This window comes from Zophobas morio, unplaced genomic scaffold, assembly GCF_036711695.1.
Source record: "Zophobas morio isolate AGI-343-1 ecotype UQ-CSIRO unplaced genomic scaffold, CSIRO_AGI_Zmor_V1 ptg000028l, whole genome shotgun sequence".
NCBI classification, from domain to species: Eukaryota; Metazoa; Arthropoda; class Insecta; order Coleoptera; family Tenebrionidae; genus Zophobas; species Zophobas morio.
The window spans coordinates 5,549,258-5,567,440 of record NW_026972133.1 but is presented as its reverse complement, the minus strand read 5'-3'; the positions used below and the strand labels follow the sequence as shown (position 1 = coordinate 5,567,440).

General features: G+C 33.7%; 1 protein-coding gene across 1 annotated transcript; it reads left to right on the top strand.

The window, feature by feature from the left end:
* The first annotated feature begins 533 nt into the window (after nucleotides 1-533).
* On the top strand, nucleotides 534-8,427 carry LOC135137067 (pupal cuticle protein Edg-84A-like). The gene is made up of 3 exons (XM_064066605.1): nucleotides 534-614; nucleotides 7,401-7,484; nucleotides 7,543-8,427. The coding sequence occupies exons 1-3, from the start codon at nucleotides 600-602 to the stop codon at nucleotides 8,335-8,337; spliced, it is 894 nt and encodes a 297-aa protein (XP_063922675.1). The 5' UTR covers nucleotides 534-599; the 3' UTR covers nucleotides 8,338-8,427.
* Nucleotides 8,428-18,183: the final 9,756 nt, after the last annotated feature.

Below are 18,183 nucleotides of genomic sequence, written 5' to 3'. Positions count from 1 at the left end.
AAAACCCTAACCACCGTCATTCTTTTCTTTCGCAAATTCTTCACAATGCCGCCTGCAAGGCCGCCTTCCTCGACCCAAACAAAACCTCCAAACCCCAGCTAGGCACCAATCTCTCACCTCATTCCGCATTTCCTACAAGCATCTTCCTGCAAATTTAACACATTACATACCCGAATTGGCCATTACCTGAATACTTAAAATCCACTTTCGAGCACGCATTTTCGAATTTGCCCGCATTAATAACATTAGAAAGCGCCGAATTATGGTACCTTTTTCATAACTCGATTAATTTTGTCGTTAGATAATTCGCGAGATTATAAAATTTCTCCGGAAAATCTTACTTTTCCGACGATTTCTAGCGCGTTTGCATTGTTCTGGGCTCGAAAACAGGGGCGCTCTTACTCGAATTGGACCAGACTAATTGGTCCTTGCAGCGGCGCCATCTGGCAGGGTGCGACATTGACCTTGATCTGGCGGAAACCGGCGGCGGTATCTGCGAGGTGGGACGAGCTGAAGATGTTATAAATAAATGACGAGATTCACCATCGGCAGTTGTGAAAGTTCTTGCGTGAGTCGAGTCGAACTTGAACTTGAGTGCGATGTGGATACGGCAGGTGGGTGTGCGGATGAAAGAGAAACGAACGAAAACGAGAATAAAGATGCGGAGTGGCGGAACGCGAAAAGAGTATTATATTTTTATGATGGGGACCAATTTTGACACATTTTTTTGGATTTGTTTTGTCTAAAATGAAGAAAGAGATATTCTAGAAGTGGAGCACTATTTTGTTGAAATCAGATTCGAGGTTGGAAGGCATTTGGGTTTTTATAATTCGGAAATTTGAGTGTCAAAACAAGAACAAAAAAATTTTTCTCAAAAATGTGAGATATTTATTTCTAGTTAGATTCCATCCTTTATGGGATCATTGAAAATAATAATTTTTTTTTTTCATTCATCAACGATTTACTGATGAAGTCAATACCAAGATTTTTTTTGTTTATAGGATCATACAACGTAAAAGTATGGGTGTTACAGGGACGATAATTATTTATTTTGGTTATTTTGTCGAAATTTATTAGATCTTTTAATTTAAGAATTTTAAATTTTTTTTCTCAAAAACTTATCGTAGCTTACCTCATTCAAAAAAAAAAAAATTGAAATAATCTTGGAAGTTTATAGTGAAAATTTTATTGTAAAAGAACCTTTGGCACCCTTTTTTTTTTCTTTTTGGAAATATTTGAAAGAATCTTGGAGACTTCTAGTGTTCTAAATTATCAGGAATTTGACATCAATTTTCGGTCGACTGAACAAATTTTAACCACTTTTTTGGAAAATTTTTGACAATTTTGAATTCACTTTTCGTGCTTATTGGAACACATAACGTGACAGCGACTTCGAATTTGAAATTGGCGTAAGATTATCTACAATTTGACACCAATTTGCGGTCGATTGAAGAAATTTTGACAATTTTTTTGTAAAATTTTTGAAAATTTTGTATTCATTTTTCGTGATTATCGGAACAGATATCGTGCCGGCGATTTCTAATTTGAAATTAGCGGAAGATTATCTACAATTTGACACCAATTTGCGGTCGATTGAAGAGATTTTGACAATTTTTTTGGAAAATTTTTGAAAATTTTGAATTAACTTTTCGTGCCAATCGGAACAGATATCGTGACGACGTTTCCAAATTTGTAACTTTTGGAAGATTATCTACAATTTAACACTAATTCTCGGTCAATTGTGCCCATTTAACCCATTTTTTTGAAAATTTTTGAAAATTTTGGAACCATAAATTACCTTTATTTTAATAGATGTTGTGAAGGAGATTTCAGATTTGCAACTGGCGGAAGATTAATAGGAATTTGACATCAATTTTCGATCGATCGAACGAATTTTAACCAATTTTTTCGAAAATGTTTGAAAATTTTGAATTCAATTTTCGTGCTTATTGGAACAGATATCGGTGACGGCGATATCGAATTTGAAATTGGCGGAAGATTATCTACAATTTGACACAAATTTGCGGTCGATTGAAGAAATTTTGATAATTTTTTGGAAAATTTTTGAAAATTTTGAATTCACTTTTCGTGTTTATTGCAACAGATATCGTAACGACGTTTTCAGACTTGTAAGTGGTGGAAGATTATCTACAATTTGAGAACAATTCTCGATCGATTGAACGGACTTTAGCTATTTTTTTGGGAAATTTTTGAAAATTTTGGAACCACACACTATATCTTTAATTTGATAAATGTCGTGAAGGCGATTTCGGTTTTGTAAGCTACGGAAGATTATTTACAATCTGACACCAATTTGCGGTCGATTGAAAAAATTTTGATAATTTTTTTGGAAAATTTCTGAAAATTTTGAATTTACTTTTCGTATCTGTTGAGTGAGATATCGTAACGGCCTTTCCAGATTTGTAACTGATGGAAGATTGTCCAGAATTTGACACCAATTCTTGGTCAAATGAACCCATAGACATTTTTTTTGGAAAAATTTTGAAAATTTTGGAATCATGAATTACCTTTATTTTAATAGATATTGTGAAGGCGATTTCGGATTTGTTACCGGCGAAAGATTATTTAGAATTTGATACTAATTTTCCGTTGATTGAATAAATTTTAACCACTTTTTTGGAAAATTTTTAAAAATTTTGAATTCACTTTTCGTATCTATTAGAACAGATATCGTAACGGCGGTTCCAGATTTGTAAGTGGTGGAAGATTATCTACAATATTGACAACAATTCTCAGTCGATTGAACCCATTTAACCATTTTTTTGGAAAATTTTGGAACCATAAATTAGCTTTATTTTAACAGATGTGAAGACGATTTCGTATTTGTAACCGGCGGAAGATTATTTAGAATTTGATAACAATTTTCGGTCGACTGAACAAATTTTAACCACTTTTTTGGAAATTTTTTGAAAATTTTGAATTCACTTTTCATGCTTATTAAAACAGATCCTGACAGCGATTTCGAATTTGAAGTTGGCGGAAGATTATCTACAATTCGACACCAATTTTCGGACGATTGAACAAATTTTAACCATTTTTTCTTGCAAAATTTTTGAAAATTTTTAATTCTCTTTTCATATTTATTGGAAGAGATATTGTAACGCCCATTTCAGATTTTTAACTGGCGGAAGATTAACAACAATTTGACAACAATTTTGGGTCGATTGAGACAATTTTAACTATTTTTTTGGAAAATTTTTGAGAATTTTGGAACCATAAATTACCTTTATTTTAATGGATGTGATGAAGGCGATTTTGGATTTGTAACCAGTGGAAGGTTATTTAGAATTTGACACCAATTTACAGTCGATTGAACAAATTTTAACCATATTTTTGGAAAATTTTTGAAAATTTTGAATTCACTTTTCGTATTTATTGAAACAGACATTGTAATGGCGATTTCCGATGTGTAACTGGCGGAAGATTATCTACAATTTGACATCAATTTTAACCATTTTTTCGAAAATTTTTGGAAAATCGAAAAACTAAAAAATTTAACAATCGAAAAATTACAAATCGAAAAATTGAAAAATCGACAAAATCAAAAAAGTGAAAAATTAAATAATGGGAAAATTCTAAAATCGCAAAATTGAAAGAGTGATTTTTTTTTGAATCTATGATTTAAAGTGAAAACTAAAAAAAATGCGAGTTGATAATAATTAAAGAAATGAAAAACTGGAGAAATTGATAAATCTAAAATTGAAACAACGAAAAATTAAAGAATCTAAAAGTTGAAAAGCCGAAAAATTTCAAATCGAAAAATTTCAAATCGAAAAATTGCAAATGAAGAGTTGAAGAAACAAAAAATTGAAACATTACAAAACTAAAAATCGAGAAAATTAAAAATCGAAAAAAGTTATTGGATATCGACAAACTAAAAGATCGGAAAAACTGAAAAATTATAAAACTGAACGAAAGAAAAATAGCAAAATCGAAAAATAGCAAATGAAGAGTTGAAGAAGCAAAAAATTGAAACATGACAAAACTAAAAATCGAAAAAAGTTAATGGATCAAGAAATTGGAAAGAAGGAAAAATGAATCGAATCGAAAAATTAGAAAAGCCAAAAATTGTAAAATCGGCAAACAATGGAATCCTCAAAGTTGTAAATTCGAAAAACATTACATTATAACATAAAAAAAAATTGAAAAATTAAATGTAGAGAAATTGAAAAATTAACTTGAATAAATGAAAACGTTTTTTAAAATCCAATAATTAAAAAATGGGAAAATTCTAAAATCGCAAAATTAAAAAAGGGAAAATTTTTGAAATTATGATTTAAAGTGAAAACTAAAAAAAAATGCGAATCAATAATAATGAAAGAAATGAAAAATTGAAAATTCGAGAAACTGATAAATCTAAAATTTAAAAAACGAAAAATTAAAGAATTTAAAAGTTGAAAAGCCGAAAAATTGAAAAATCGACAAACCAAAAGATCGGAAAAACTGAAAAATTAAAACACTGAAGTAAAAAAGTAGCAAAATCGAAAAATTACAATTGAAGAGTTGAAGAAACCAAAAATTGAAACATTAAAAAACTAAAAATCGAGAAAATTAAAAATCGAAAAAAGTTAATGGATCAAAAAATTTGGAAAGAAAGAAAAATGCATCGAATCGAAAAATTGGAAAACCCAAAAATTGTCAAATCGGCAAATTATGGAATCGTCGAAGTTGTAAACTCGAAAAACATCAAAAAAATTCACAAATTAAATGTCGAGAAATTGAAAAATTAACTTGAATAAATGAAAGCGTTTTAAAATCCAATAATAACTAAAAAATGGGAAAATTCTAAAATCGCAAAATTGAAAAAGGGAAAATTTTTGAAAATATGATTTAAAGTGGAAACTAAAAATATGCGAATTAATAATTAAAGAAATGAAAAATTGAAAATTCCAGAAATTGATAAATCTAAAGTTGAAACAACAAACAATTAAAGAATCTAAAAGTTGAAAAGCCGAAAAATTGAAAATTTCACACTGAAATAAGAAAAATTAGAAATCAGAACATTGAAAAACTGAAAATTTGAAGAAACAAAGAAAATAAAATACTGAAAAAAAATTGAAAATCCAAAAATGTACAAATTGCAAATTGCGAATTTGAAGAAATGAGAAATACAGAATTGAAAAATTGAAAAATTAAAAACTCGAGAAATTTTAAGCAGAAAAATTAAAAAATGTAAACTTGAAAATTAAAAAAATTGCAAATCAAGAAACTGGAGAAACAAAAAAATAAAAAATTGAACAATTGAAAAATTCAAGTCAAAAAAAGCTGCAGGAGTGTTATTTACATCACTAGTTTTAGCTTTATAGAAGGTTATAAAAAACCAAATCTCATTTTGAAATAATGTCAAAAAAAAATAAAAAATATGAGAGGTCCCTTGCATTTTGTTTTCAAAAGTATTTAGAAGAATCTTAGGGATTCCCAGTGTCTCTTTTTAATATTGTGAAGTAATCCTGGAAGTCCATTCTGTAATTCTTATTGTAGAAGAATCTTTAGGACCTCCTGTGTCTCTTTGTTTTTGGAAAAATGTGAAAGAAGCTTAGGGTTCCCTTGTGTTTTTTTTTTTACTAAATTAAACAATTTCCGGACTTCCAATCTTTTGCTTTTGCGAGATTTCGAAACAATCTTAGAGCACTCTTGGGTCTTTTTTAAATTTTGAAATAATCTAGAAAGTCCCTAGAGTCAATTTTATGATGTAAAAGAATCTTCGGGATCTTTTGTGTTTCTCATTTTGAAAGAATGTGAAAAGAATCTTAAGAGTCCCTTGTATTTTATTTTTGCAAAAACTTGAAAGAATCCGAAAGCCTTCTAATGTTTTTTTTAAATTCTGAAATAATCTTAGAAGTCCATTATGTAATTTTTATTGCAAAAGTATCTTTGTTAGCCCCAGTGTTTTTTTTTTGTTTTTGGAAGAATGTGAAAAGAATCTTAAGGGCCTTCTGGTGCCTTTTTTTATTTTGAAATAATCTTTGAAGTTCCTAGAATCATTTTTATAATGTAAAAGAATCTTTGTGATTTTTGTGGCTCTCGTTTTGAATGAATGTGGAAGGAATCTAAGGAGTCCTTGTATTTTGTTTTCGAAAGTAGGTATTTGGAAAAATCTGGGACCTCTGGTGTGTTTCTTCAAGATTTTGAAAGAATCTTGTTATTGTAAAAGAGCCTTTTGAACCCCTTGTTTTCTTTTATTTTTTGAAGAATTGGAAAAGAATCTAAAGTCTCTTGTGTTTTGCATCAGAAAATCTTTGAAAGAATCATGAGAAATCTTAGCACATTTTTTTAAATGTAAATAAAAAGGCTAAGAGTGTTTTGTTTTTTAAAGATTTTGAAAGAATCTTAGGACCTCCTCTTGTCTTTTTTTTGGTAAATAATGTCAGAACTCCCTAGTGTCATTTTTTATTGTGGAAGAATTTAAAGAATCCCTCGTGTTTTGTGTGCGAAAATATTTAATTTTTTTAATGTTGATAAATAAAAGGCGATTTTTTTTTCATCTGAAAGAAAGAGATATCGTGGTGGATTTTTCACAACTCTGTTTTTCCTGATGACTTTTATCAAGAAAAAATTACTAAACTAAAATAAAATTCCCGTTCCTCGTCTGATCTAGCGTTGAAGTCACCGTCTTACTGCCTCACTTTTTGCGAATCACCGGCACCTGACACGCTATCTGACAACAACTGTGTCAACCACACTAATGATTCACATTTACATGCCACAAAGTGACAATTATTCTGACGTTTCCTGCTATTAACATTTCCGATAGAATCACGTCTGAAAAATCTGCATAAACGATCTTTCAGCACTTTTTTCTCGTTTCGATGTCAATCACGATCAGTGGCAGCGGCTGAAAAGAGAAACTCGTGCGATATTGGCGAAGCAATTTAATTAAACGGTGCTTAAGGCTTGAATGGAGGTCGTTTAACGCTTGTCGTGTTTAAGTGTTCGCTAAAAATCGCCAGAACGTTTAATTTACAAGACAATTTTTACGCTTTGTGAAAGAGAGGTAGTGGAAAGGATCACGATAAGTCCGGCACGTGCCTCGAAATTGCCGAAACAATGAGAGTCGTGGTGTTTCAAGTCGAGGGCAATTAGTTTTCTTCTTATGCACATATTCATCTTCCACGCATTAGAGTAGAATTTTTACGTGAAACAAACCCGATTGTCCGCCAGATTTCTCTAATTTAGTTTCAGAAATCACAATACGGTCATTCCGTCGTTCTGCATTGGCACGAACAAAGCAAACATTGCCGATTGTATTTAAATCCAAAATTTCACCCAGACACACTCGAAAGCTCGCTCTCTCATTATCTGGCCAGAGATCGCACGTTTAATCTGAAGATAATCACACTTATTTTACATATTTTCACAACAGTTGGTATTTTTTCCAGAAAATACCCCTTCTCGTCCTCTTCCTTGCCACCGCTTATGGTCGCCCCCAACACAGCTACGCTCCAGCCCACGAATATGGAAGTGTAAATATTCCCAATATAAAAAAAATAATAATTTCTCAAAAAAAAACAAAAATTTTAGAAATCTCCCGGCTACAGCTTCAGCTACGGAGTCAAGGACCTACACACCGGTGACGTCAAACATCAATGGGAAAAAAAAGATGGCGACACCGTCCGAGGCCACTACTCGGTACTAGAGCCCGATGGTTCCGTCCGAACCGTAGACTACACAGTCGACGGCAAAAACGGCTTCAACGCCGTCGTCAACCGAGTACCATCTCACAAATCCCCAGTACCACCGGCACCACAACCCATCGACACCCACTACACCACCTTGCAAGAACCCGTCAAAACCGAGTACCAGTACGACGGCAGTACCAACGACATTAAGCACTACTACTTCGTACCAGAAGACGAAGACAGCAAGGAAACCGTCAAGACGAAAATACAAATTCCGCCACCGCAGTACTACAAGAAGTACCACCACCAGCCTGTTAAAAGTACCGCGAAGCTCCCAGTCGATTTGCACCTAGTTAAACAAACCACAGAGAAGATTATCCCCCTGGATATTAGCCAGTTGCATCCAGTTGAGATCGATTTGAGTCAGCACACTACTCATGAGTTGAGTACTGACGAGTTGAGGAAGTTCTTGAGCGAGTACTACAGGGTGGGGTTCGATGGGTTGAATCAGCCGCAGCTGGAGACGGGGTTTAAGCCTATTAAGAATGGGGTTACTGTTGCGCAGACCTTCAAGAGTGCGAAGAAGCCTGCTACGACGCCGGGGTTGAGGAATTATTCGTCGAAGGGGAAGCATAGGTTTAGAGGGGGGGAGGGGAGGCGGCAGAGGGGGGCTGGGGTGAGGCAAAGACAGAATTAAGGGGTTGTTTTATTTATTGTTTTTAGATTTAGTTTGTGTTGTTGTATTTCTTAAATAAATATTTAAATGTGATTAACTGATTAAGGTACTCTAGGATAGTGTAATTGTAAAAATTGATATTGTAACAAATTATATTTCTTTAAGTTAATTTTTTAAATATAAAAATATTTCATTGTTTTAAAAAAAGAAAGACTTGGAAGAAACGCTGGCCCAGTTTTTTTTTAATAAATGCAGTTCTGACCAATAAAAATATAAAAATTCTGAGAGAATAAAATAAAATAATCAGAATACAGAATTAATGATAAAAAAAAAACAATAACAGAACCAAAAAAAGTGAGCTCTTCTATTAGTTTTAACAATGTCGTTTTATTTTTGTTGTGATGTTCTTTACTAAAGGTAATTAATTAATTTTTAATGGAAAGCAAAATTGCGTAAACACATTTAAAAATTAAAATAGTGGAACTGATAAACAAAAATTAAATTTTTTTAACCAAAATACCATAAATTTTTAATAACATTAGAAGTGAAGGTAAAGATAGAAGAAATGCATGTAGAAAAAAAATATGAAAAAAGACAACCAATAATACAAAAAATAGCTACCAGAAAGTAAATGTAAAAAAAGCAATGAAAATTCATGACTTTTATATAAATATAACAGACCAGTAAACAAGAGAAACTATAATAATTGAAAAACTGGAAATAAGAAACGAGAAATGAGAAACGAAGAATGAAAAATGATAAACGAGAAATTAGGAATGAAAAACAAAAGGCAAAAAATGGGAAACGAGAATTGAGAAATTAGAAATGAGATAAGAGATAAACAAAAGAAGAGGAATAGAAAATTAGAAGCGAGGAGCGACAAAGAAGAAATAACACACGTATGAGAATCCAGAAATAGGAAACGAAAAAGAAAGCGACAAACGAAAAATCAAAAATAAAAAGCGAGAAACGACGAAACTAGAAATGAGAAACGAGAAATGTGAAACCAGAAACTGGAGACTAGAAACTAGAAATTGAAAACCAGAAACCAGTATGTAAACCATACCAGACTCGGAATTACCGTGCTCTTTTGCTTTATTCTTACCCTGCTCCTGAAGATGCTACTTACGAAAGTGTGCGAAACGTTGAGCCCAAAAACTCAATTAACAGGGTTCCAATCCGGAAAACGATCGTGTATTGAAACCAGAAACTTGAAACTAGAAACTAAGAACTGGGAACGAGAAAGAAAAAACGAAAAAAAAAACGGAAAACTAAAATCAAGGAATTAGAAACTAGGAAATAGAAACTAGAAACAAAAAACTAGGAACTAGAAATTAGAGATACTAGAAACTCGAAACTCGAAACTAGAATCTAGAAACTAGAAACTAGAAACTTGAAACTGGAAAACTGGGAACTAGATTCTAGAAACTAGAAACGAGAAACGAGAAACGAGAAACTAGAATCTATAAAGTAGAAAGCAATAAGCAGAAAGCAGAAAGCAGAAACTAGAAACTTGAACATGGTAACTAAAAACTAGAAACAACAAACTAGAAACAAGAAACCAGAAATTAGAAACGAGAAACAAGAAGTTAAAAATAAGGAACTAGAAACGAGAAACTGGAAACCAGAAGCTAGAAACAAGAAATAAGAAACGAGAAACTAAAAACAAAAAACTAGAAACAAGAAACTAAAATCGAGAAACGGAAAACGAGAAACTAGAAACGTGAAACTAAAAACAAGCAACTAGAAACTAGGAACCAAAATCGACGAACTAGGAAATAGACTCGAGAAACCAGAAACAAAGAGAGGTCAAACTAGAAACGAGAAACTAGAAACTAGGAATTAGAAACTAGAAACTAGAAATTAGAAACTAGAGAAACTAAAAACTAGAAATTAGAAACTACAAACTGGAAATTGGAAAACTGGAAACTAGAATCTGGAAATTAACTAGAAACAAAAAACTAAATTCTAGAAACTAGGAACTATAAAGCAGAAAGCAGAAAGCAAAGAACAGAAAGCAGGAAGCAGAATACAGAAGGCAGAAATTAGAAACTCCAAACTGAAAAGAAGATGCTATAAATTAGAAACGATCAACTAGAAACAAGAAACAGAAAGCAGAAACTAGAAATCAGAAGTCAAAAAACAGAAACTAGAAACGAAAAAGCAGGAACTAGAATTGAAAAACGATAAATTAGAAACGAGAAACTAGAAACGAAAAACTAGAAAGCAGAAACTAGAAACGAGAAATTAAATGCGAGCAACCATTAACCAAAAATGAGGAACTAGGAATTAGACACGAGAAACCGGAAACAAAGAACTAGAAACGAGAAACGAGAAACTAGGAAGTAGACACGAGAAGGAGGAACAAGAGACGAGAAACTAGAAACTTGAAATTGGAAAACTAGAAACTAGAATCGAGGAACTAAAATCTAGAAACTAGAAACTATAAAGCAGAAGGCAGAAACTAGAAATTTGAAACTGGAAAGGAGACACTAGAAACAAGATACTAGAAATTAGTAACTAGAAACTAGAAAGGAGCAATTAGTAAGCAAAAAGCAGAAACTATAAACCAAAAGTCAGAAGTTAGAAACCAGAAATGAGAAACCAGGAACTAGAAAGAAGAAACGAGAAATTAGAAATGGGAAACTAGAAATAAAAAATCAGAAACCGGAAATCAAAAATCAGAAACCAGAAACAATAAACTTGAAACTAGGAATTAGAAACCAGGAACTAGTAACTAGAAGCTAGAAACCGGAAAGTGGAAACTGAAAATTGGAAACTGGAAACTGGGAACTGGGAACTGGAAACTGAAAACCTGAAACTAGAAACCAGAAACGAGAAACTCACAACTAGCAATTAGTAACTAAAAACTAGAAACCAGAAAGACGAAACCAGAAATCAGAAGCCAGAAATCAAAAACCAGAATGTTAAAACTAAAAACTAGAAACTGGAAACTAAAAACTAGAAACTAAAACGAGAAACTGAAACCTAAAACAAACAATTAGAAAGCAGAAAGCAGAAAGCTGAAACGAAAAATCAGAAACGCGAAACCAGGAACTAGAAACGAGAAACGAGAAAGTAGAAACAAGAAATGAGAAACTAGAAATGAAAAACTAAGAACTAGGAACTGGAAATTAGAAACTAGAAAATAGAAACTAGTAAAACTGGAAACTGGAAACTAGAAACTAGAAATTACAAATTGGAAATTGGAAATTGGAAAACTGGAAAGTAGAAATTAGAAACGAGAAACTAGAATCTAGAAACTAGAAACTATAAAGTGGAAGACAGAAACTAGATATTTGAAACTGGAAAGGAGACACTAGAAACAAGATACTAGAAATTAGTAACTAGAAACTAGAAAGGAGCAACTAGTAAGCAAAAAGCAGAAAGCAGAAACTATAAACCAGAAGTCAGAAGTCAGAAACTAGAAATGAGAAACCAAGAACTAGAAATAAGAAACGATAAATTAGAAATGAGAAACTAGAAATAAAAAACAGAAGCCGGAAATCAAAAATCAGAAACCAGAAACAATAAACTTGAAAGAAGGAATCAGAAACCAGGAATTAGCAACTAGAAGCTAGAAACTGGAAAGTAGAAACTGAAAATTGGAAACTGGAAACTGGGAACTGGAAACTGGAAACCTGAAACTAGAAATCAGAAACCAGAAACGAGAAACCAGAAACCCACAACTAGTAACTAGTAACTAAAAACTAGAAACCAGAAATCAGAAGCCAGAAATCAAAAACCAGAAAGTTAAAACTGGAAACTAGAAACTGGAAACTAGAAACTAGAAACTAAAAGGAAAAACTGAAACCTAGAAGGGAGCAATTAGAAAGCAGGAAGCAGAAAGCTTAAACGAAAAATCAGAAACGCGAAACTAGGAACTAGAAACGAGAAACGAGAAAGTAGAAAAAGAAATGAGAAACTAGAAATGAGAAACTAAGCACTAGGAACTGGAAATTAGAAACTAGAAAATAGAAACTAGTAAAATTGGAAACTGGAAACTAGAATGTAGAAACTAGAAACGAGAAACAAGAAACTAGAAACGAGAAACGAGGAACTAGAAACGAGAAACGGGAAAGCAGAAACCAGAAACCCATGAATAGAAACAGGAAATCAGAAACCAGAAATCAAAAACCAGAAACCCGAAACAATAACCTTGAAGCTAGAAATTGGAAAATGAAAACTGAAAATTGGAAATTGAAGATTAGAAATTGGAAACTGGTAACTAGGTAGTGGAAAATAAAAAAAAAAACTACGACTAGAACCTAGAAACTATAAACTAGAAACTAAAAAGAGAAACTGGAAACTAAAACGAGAAACTGGAAACTAAAATGAGAAACTAGAACCTAGAAACGAGCAATTAGAAAGCAGAAAGCAGAAAGCTGAAACGAAAAATCAGAAACGTGAAACCAGAAAGGCGAAACCAGGAACTACAAACGAGAAACTATAAACGAGAAAGTAGAGATAAGAAACTAGAAATGAGAAACTAAAAACTGGAAATGAGAAATAAAAACTTAAAAAAAAACAACGGTCGACACAAAAATAAGAAACAAGAAACGAAAAGAGCAAATGAGAAACGAGGAATTAAAATTGAGACATGAGAAATGAGAAATTAGAATTGAGAAACGAGAAACTAGAAATGATAACAAAACAGGAGGAATGGGAAACTATAAATGAGAAACTATAAATCAAAACCGGAAAATGGGGATTGAAAAATTATAAATGACAAATGAGAAACCAGAAATTAGAAATGAAAAACGAGGAATTAGAAACTAGAGAGAAATGAGAGATGGGAAACCAGAAAGAAGAACGAAGGAATGGGCAACTGAGGAAACGAGAAACAAAAACGGGAAATAAAAAAAAACGAAAAATAAAACTTGAGACAGTTAAAATGAAGAAAGCATTTCTGCCACTCCTATCAGTAGGTTGTCTATAGAAATGGTTTTGTAACAATAATAATAAAAAAAAACAAGAAATTAAAAATAGTAAACAAGTTTTAAAAACAACAGTGAACTCATTTGACAAAAAAAAAACGTCTAGAAGAAATTGCTCGATCGCATAAAATAAAACCTGAAAAAAGATACAATAAAACCACCGCTGGACATTAATAAACAAGAACATTAAAAAAACAAACACCATAAAAATCAATTTAAAATGCTAAAGTGCTAACAAGACTGGAAGTATCGGAAACACCTCTAACAAAACGAAACCGTCAACCTCTAAGAAAGTGAAAGAAAACAAACAAAAAACACTCCATACATCTCAGCGCTGCCGCAATTACAATCCACAATCCGACATTCCACCATCTTATATAACCCACCCACGCCTCCCATTACATAACCACCACGCCCTTCCCCAAACAAACCACATAACAAAGCCTCCTATCCGCAAAAAAAAACACCGAGTATTCACACAACCACCTCAACTAGTTACCTTTAAAGGTAATTAATATCTATCAACTTCCACAACCAAATGCAAGACGCTGACTCATAATCAACAATAATTATATTGTTCATACACTACTTGGTTGTGACACTATAAACATTCTCCTAGCGCAATAATACCCAAGCAAAAAAAAACACATTAAGAAACACGAACCGGCGCAACAAATTTAATTGGACGCGAGAAAAGTGGGTCACATTTTCCGAAAACGCCATTTCGCGTTTTGGGACGCGTCCTGACGCAGGATCAAGCGCATTTTTTATGTTTTGTAAGCGCTTGCGTCACGTTACATAACGAGTGTGATCTAATTAATACAGCAGTTTACGCTAGTTACCGTTACGTTACGACAGGATTACAATGTCCTCTGACCTTGCCGCAACACACACGTCCAAAAGCGGTTCAGCGACCGCCAAGGACGTCACGCCGGTCATTTTGGTAACTTTGCGCAACGGTTGCGTTTACGGAAACGTAAATCACAGCAGGAAGTCGTTTCCAAGATCCTGCTATTATGCGCGGCGCATTTTCAGCTTTTCTCTCGTTTTGGCGGAATTATTCATAGCACGAGACAAATTCCTGTGAGAATGTAAAACTCCGGAGTGGTGTAATAGTCGTTGCACAAAATTATGAATAGAAATTGGTCAAGGTGCTTTTACCGCCCACGGGATCGAGGATTGCAGGAACTGCCTGAACACTCCTGCTGGACGCCGGTTCCTGCCGAAACTCGAGCGCGTTGCGTGTTTTTTTCGTTTCCTGCGCGTTTTGTAATGCACCGGTCCGGTTTTTAACCGGAGACATAGCCTGGGTGTGGCTTGCAAAAATCGGGAATTTATAGTTTTAATGGTGGCTGCAATGAGGCGATTTTTATGGCTTTTGTGCTGAATCTAGGTCTGAGTGAAATGTGTTTCTGCTTTTACAGAAATAATCGATCAGGCTGGATTTTCGCGTTTTGAGGCGGAGCGGGAATTTTTATTAATTGGCGCGAGTAAAAGTAAGTGTTGTGCACAATGCTGATAGGTAATGGCATGCGACAAGCGGTTTTTTTGCGAACGAATGAGCATGAAATACGGCGAGATCGTAATCTAGGATTAATTCATAACATAACCTAGTGATCTGTTGCATAATGCAATTACCGACCACAATGCGAGGTATTAGCATTTAATATTCTTAGTTGGGGATTAGAGGAGCAATTTTGTATTTAATTCTGTTATTGTTCCACTAGAGCGTCTGTATAAAAAGCGGATAATTGACGTGAATTATCTGCACGCTAGGTGGGTGATTAGGACGCCCAGCGGCCCATCAAAGCGAAGGCGTAATGAAAAGTTCCCATGAACTTAGTTGCAACTGTGTACCAACAAAAAAAAACGTTGGTCTGTGGTAACACTGGGTGGAACGTGACAACATTTTTTTAAGTAACGCTTTAATGTTTGTCTTATGTCTTGAGATATTAAATTAGTGACCTATATTTTTTAATGTTCGGCAAGAATTTGTAAACCTCTAAATCCGTTTTTTTTAATACTGGTAAAAAACTATTTTAAAAATTCACTTAGAAAAGCCATTCAAAGACAATTTATAGCTTCTGAGTAAAAAAAATACATTTTTAGGGGATTCCCATATTTCAAGAATTTAAGAATCGAAGACCATACTGTTAGTATCCAGATTCCCAAATTCACAAATTCACAGATCCCCAGATTCCAAGAATCCATGTAAGAATTCAAGATTTCAAAAATCCAAGATTTAAGATTTCAGATTTTCAGCTTTTCAGCTTTTCAGGTTTTTAGGTTCTCAAATTCTGAGATTCCCAGATTCTTAAATTCCAAATTCTCAAATTCCCACATTCCAAGAATCCATGAATTCAAGTATCCAAGAATTCGGGATTTCAGATTTCAGAATTTCAAATTTTTTTGGTTCTCAAGTTCTCAGATTTCCAGATTCTAAGATTCTGAGATACCCAGATTTCCAGGTTCCGAGTTTCAAAAATTCTCAGAATCTCAGAGTCCCAGATTTAAAAAATTCAAAAATCAAAGAATTCACAAGTATACAAGAATCCAATATTTGAGCTTTCAGATTCTCAGGTTCTCAAATTCTCTGGTTCTATAGTTTTCAGGCTCTCAGGTTCTTGTATTCTCTGATTCTCAGATTCCCAGATTACAAGAATCCAAGAATCCAAGAATACAAAATTTCAGATATCAGATTGCCAGATTCCACATTCTCAACTTCCCCAGTTTTACGGTTTTGAGGTTCTCAGGTTCTTAGGTTCCCATATTCCCAGCTTCTCAGATTTCCTGATCCCCAGATTCCCAAATTTCGAGATTTCAAGAATCTAATAAACCAAAAATCCATGAAACTGCAAGTATCCAAGAATCTACAAGTATTCAGATTTCATATTCTCAATTTTTTTGGTTCTCAAATGCTCATATTCCAACATTCCTAGATTCCCAGATTTCCAGATTTTTAGAATCCAAGAATCCAACAATTCAGGAATCCAAGTATCCAATATTTCAAATTTCAGTTTCTTAGCTTCTCAGACTCTCAGATTTTTAAATTTTCAGTTTCTAAGATTCACAGATTCCCAAACTTCCAGATTCTCAAATCCCCAGATTTGGAAAATCCAAGAATCAAGAACTCAAGAATCCAATTATTCAAGATTTCAGGCTTCCGATTCTCAGGTGCTTAGGGTATCAGGTTCTCAAGTTCTCAGATTCTAAGTTTCCCGAATTCCAAAATACCGAGAATCCTAGAATTCAGATGCAGATTCCTAGATTTCCAGTTTCCAAAAATCCAGGATTTCAGATTCTCAAATTTGTTTGGTTCTCAGGTGATCAGGTTCTCACCTTTCAGATTCCCAGATTCGGACATTCGGATATACCCAGAATCCTAGACTCCGAGTTTCGAATATTCCGAGAATCCCATATTGAATGATTCCCAGATTTAATAAATCAAAGAATCCAAAATTCCAGATTTCAGATTCTTAAATTCTCTAGTTCTCTGTTTTTCGGCCTCGAAGTTTCTCAGGTTTTTACATTCTCAAAATCTCATATTTACAGATCACCAAGGGTCCAGAAATACAAAATTTCAGATTTCAGATTCTCATATTCCCAGATTCCCAGATTCTCATATTATCTGCTTTTCAGATTCTCAGGATCTCAGATTCCCAGATTCCCAGTTTGCCAGATTCCATGGTACCCAAATTCCCAGATTGCTGGATTTCAAGGATCCGACAATCCAAAAATCCCTGAAACCGCGAGTATTTAGAAATCTAGAAGTATTCAGATCTCAGATTCTCAAATTCTGAGGTTCTCGGGTTTTCAATTTCTTAGACCTTCAGATTCTCAGATTTTCAGATCCTCAGATTTTCGAATTCACAAACTCTTAGGTTCTGAGGTTCTGTGGTAGGTACTCAAATTCTGAGATTCTCAGATTCCCAGATTCACAGTTTCTCAGATTCCCTGATTCCTAAGCTCCCACGTTCCTAGATTTGCAGCTTACCGGATTGCCAGTTTCAAACAACCCAAGAATCCTAGAAACCTAGAATCCAAAGTTTCGAATTTCGGATTCTCAGATTCTCGGGTTCTCAGGTTTTTAGGTTCTCAGGTTTCAGTTTTACAGATTTATAGATTTTTAGATTTTCAAATTTTCAGATTTTCAGATTCTCAGATTCCCAGATTTTCATATTGTCAGGTTTTCAGGTTCCCTGGGTTTCAGATTTCCAGATTCCTAGTTTCTCAGACTCCCTGGTACCCAAATTCCCAAATTTCTGGATTTCACGGATCTGAGAATACAAAAATCACTCACAACGGGAGTATTCAGAAATCTACAAGTATTCAGATCTCAGATTCTCAAATTTTCAGCTTCGCGGGTTCTCAGTTTCTTAGATCTTCAGATTCTCAGATTTTTGGATTCTCATATTTTTAGGTTCTGAGATTCTGTGGTATTCAGATTTCCAAATGCCTCAATTCTTAGATTTGCAGCTTTCCAGATTCCCAGTTTCAAATAATCCAAGAATCAAAGGATTCAAAAAACCTAGAATCCAAAGTTTCGAACTTCAGATTCTCAAATTCTCAGGTTCTCGGGTTCTTAGTTTCTTAGATTTTCAGATACTCAGATTTTCAGATCCTCAAATTTTCAGATTCTCAGATTTTCAGATCCTCAGATGTTCAGATTCTCAAATTCTTAGTTTCTGAGGTTCTGTGGTACTCAGATTTCCAGATTCACAATTTTTCAGATTCCTTGATTCCTAAATTCATAATTTCCTAAGTTTGCAGCTTTCCAGATTCCCAGTTTCAAAAAATTCAAGAATCCAAGAATGCAAGAAACCAAAAGTCAAAGTTTCCAAATTCACATTCTCAGATTTTCAGGTTCTCAGGTTCTCAGGTTTTAGGTTCCTAGATCTTAGGTTCTTAGGTCTTAAGTTCTCAGGTCTGA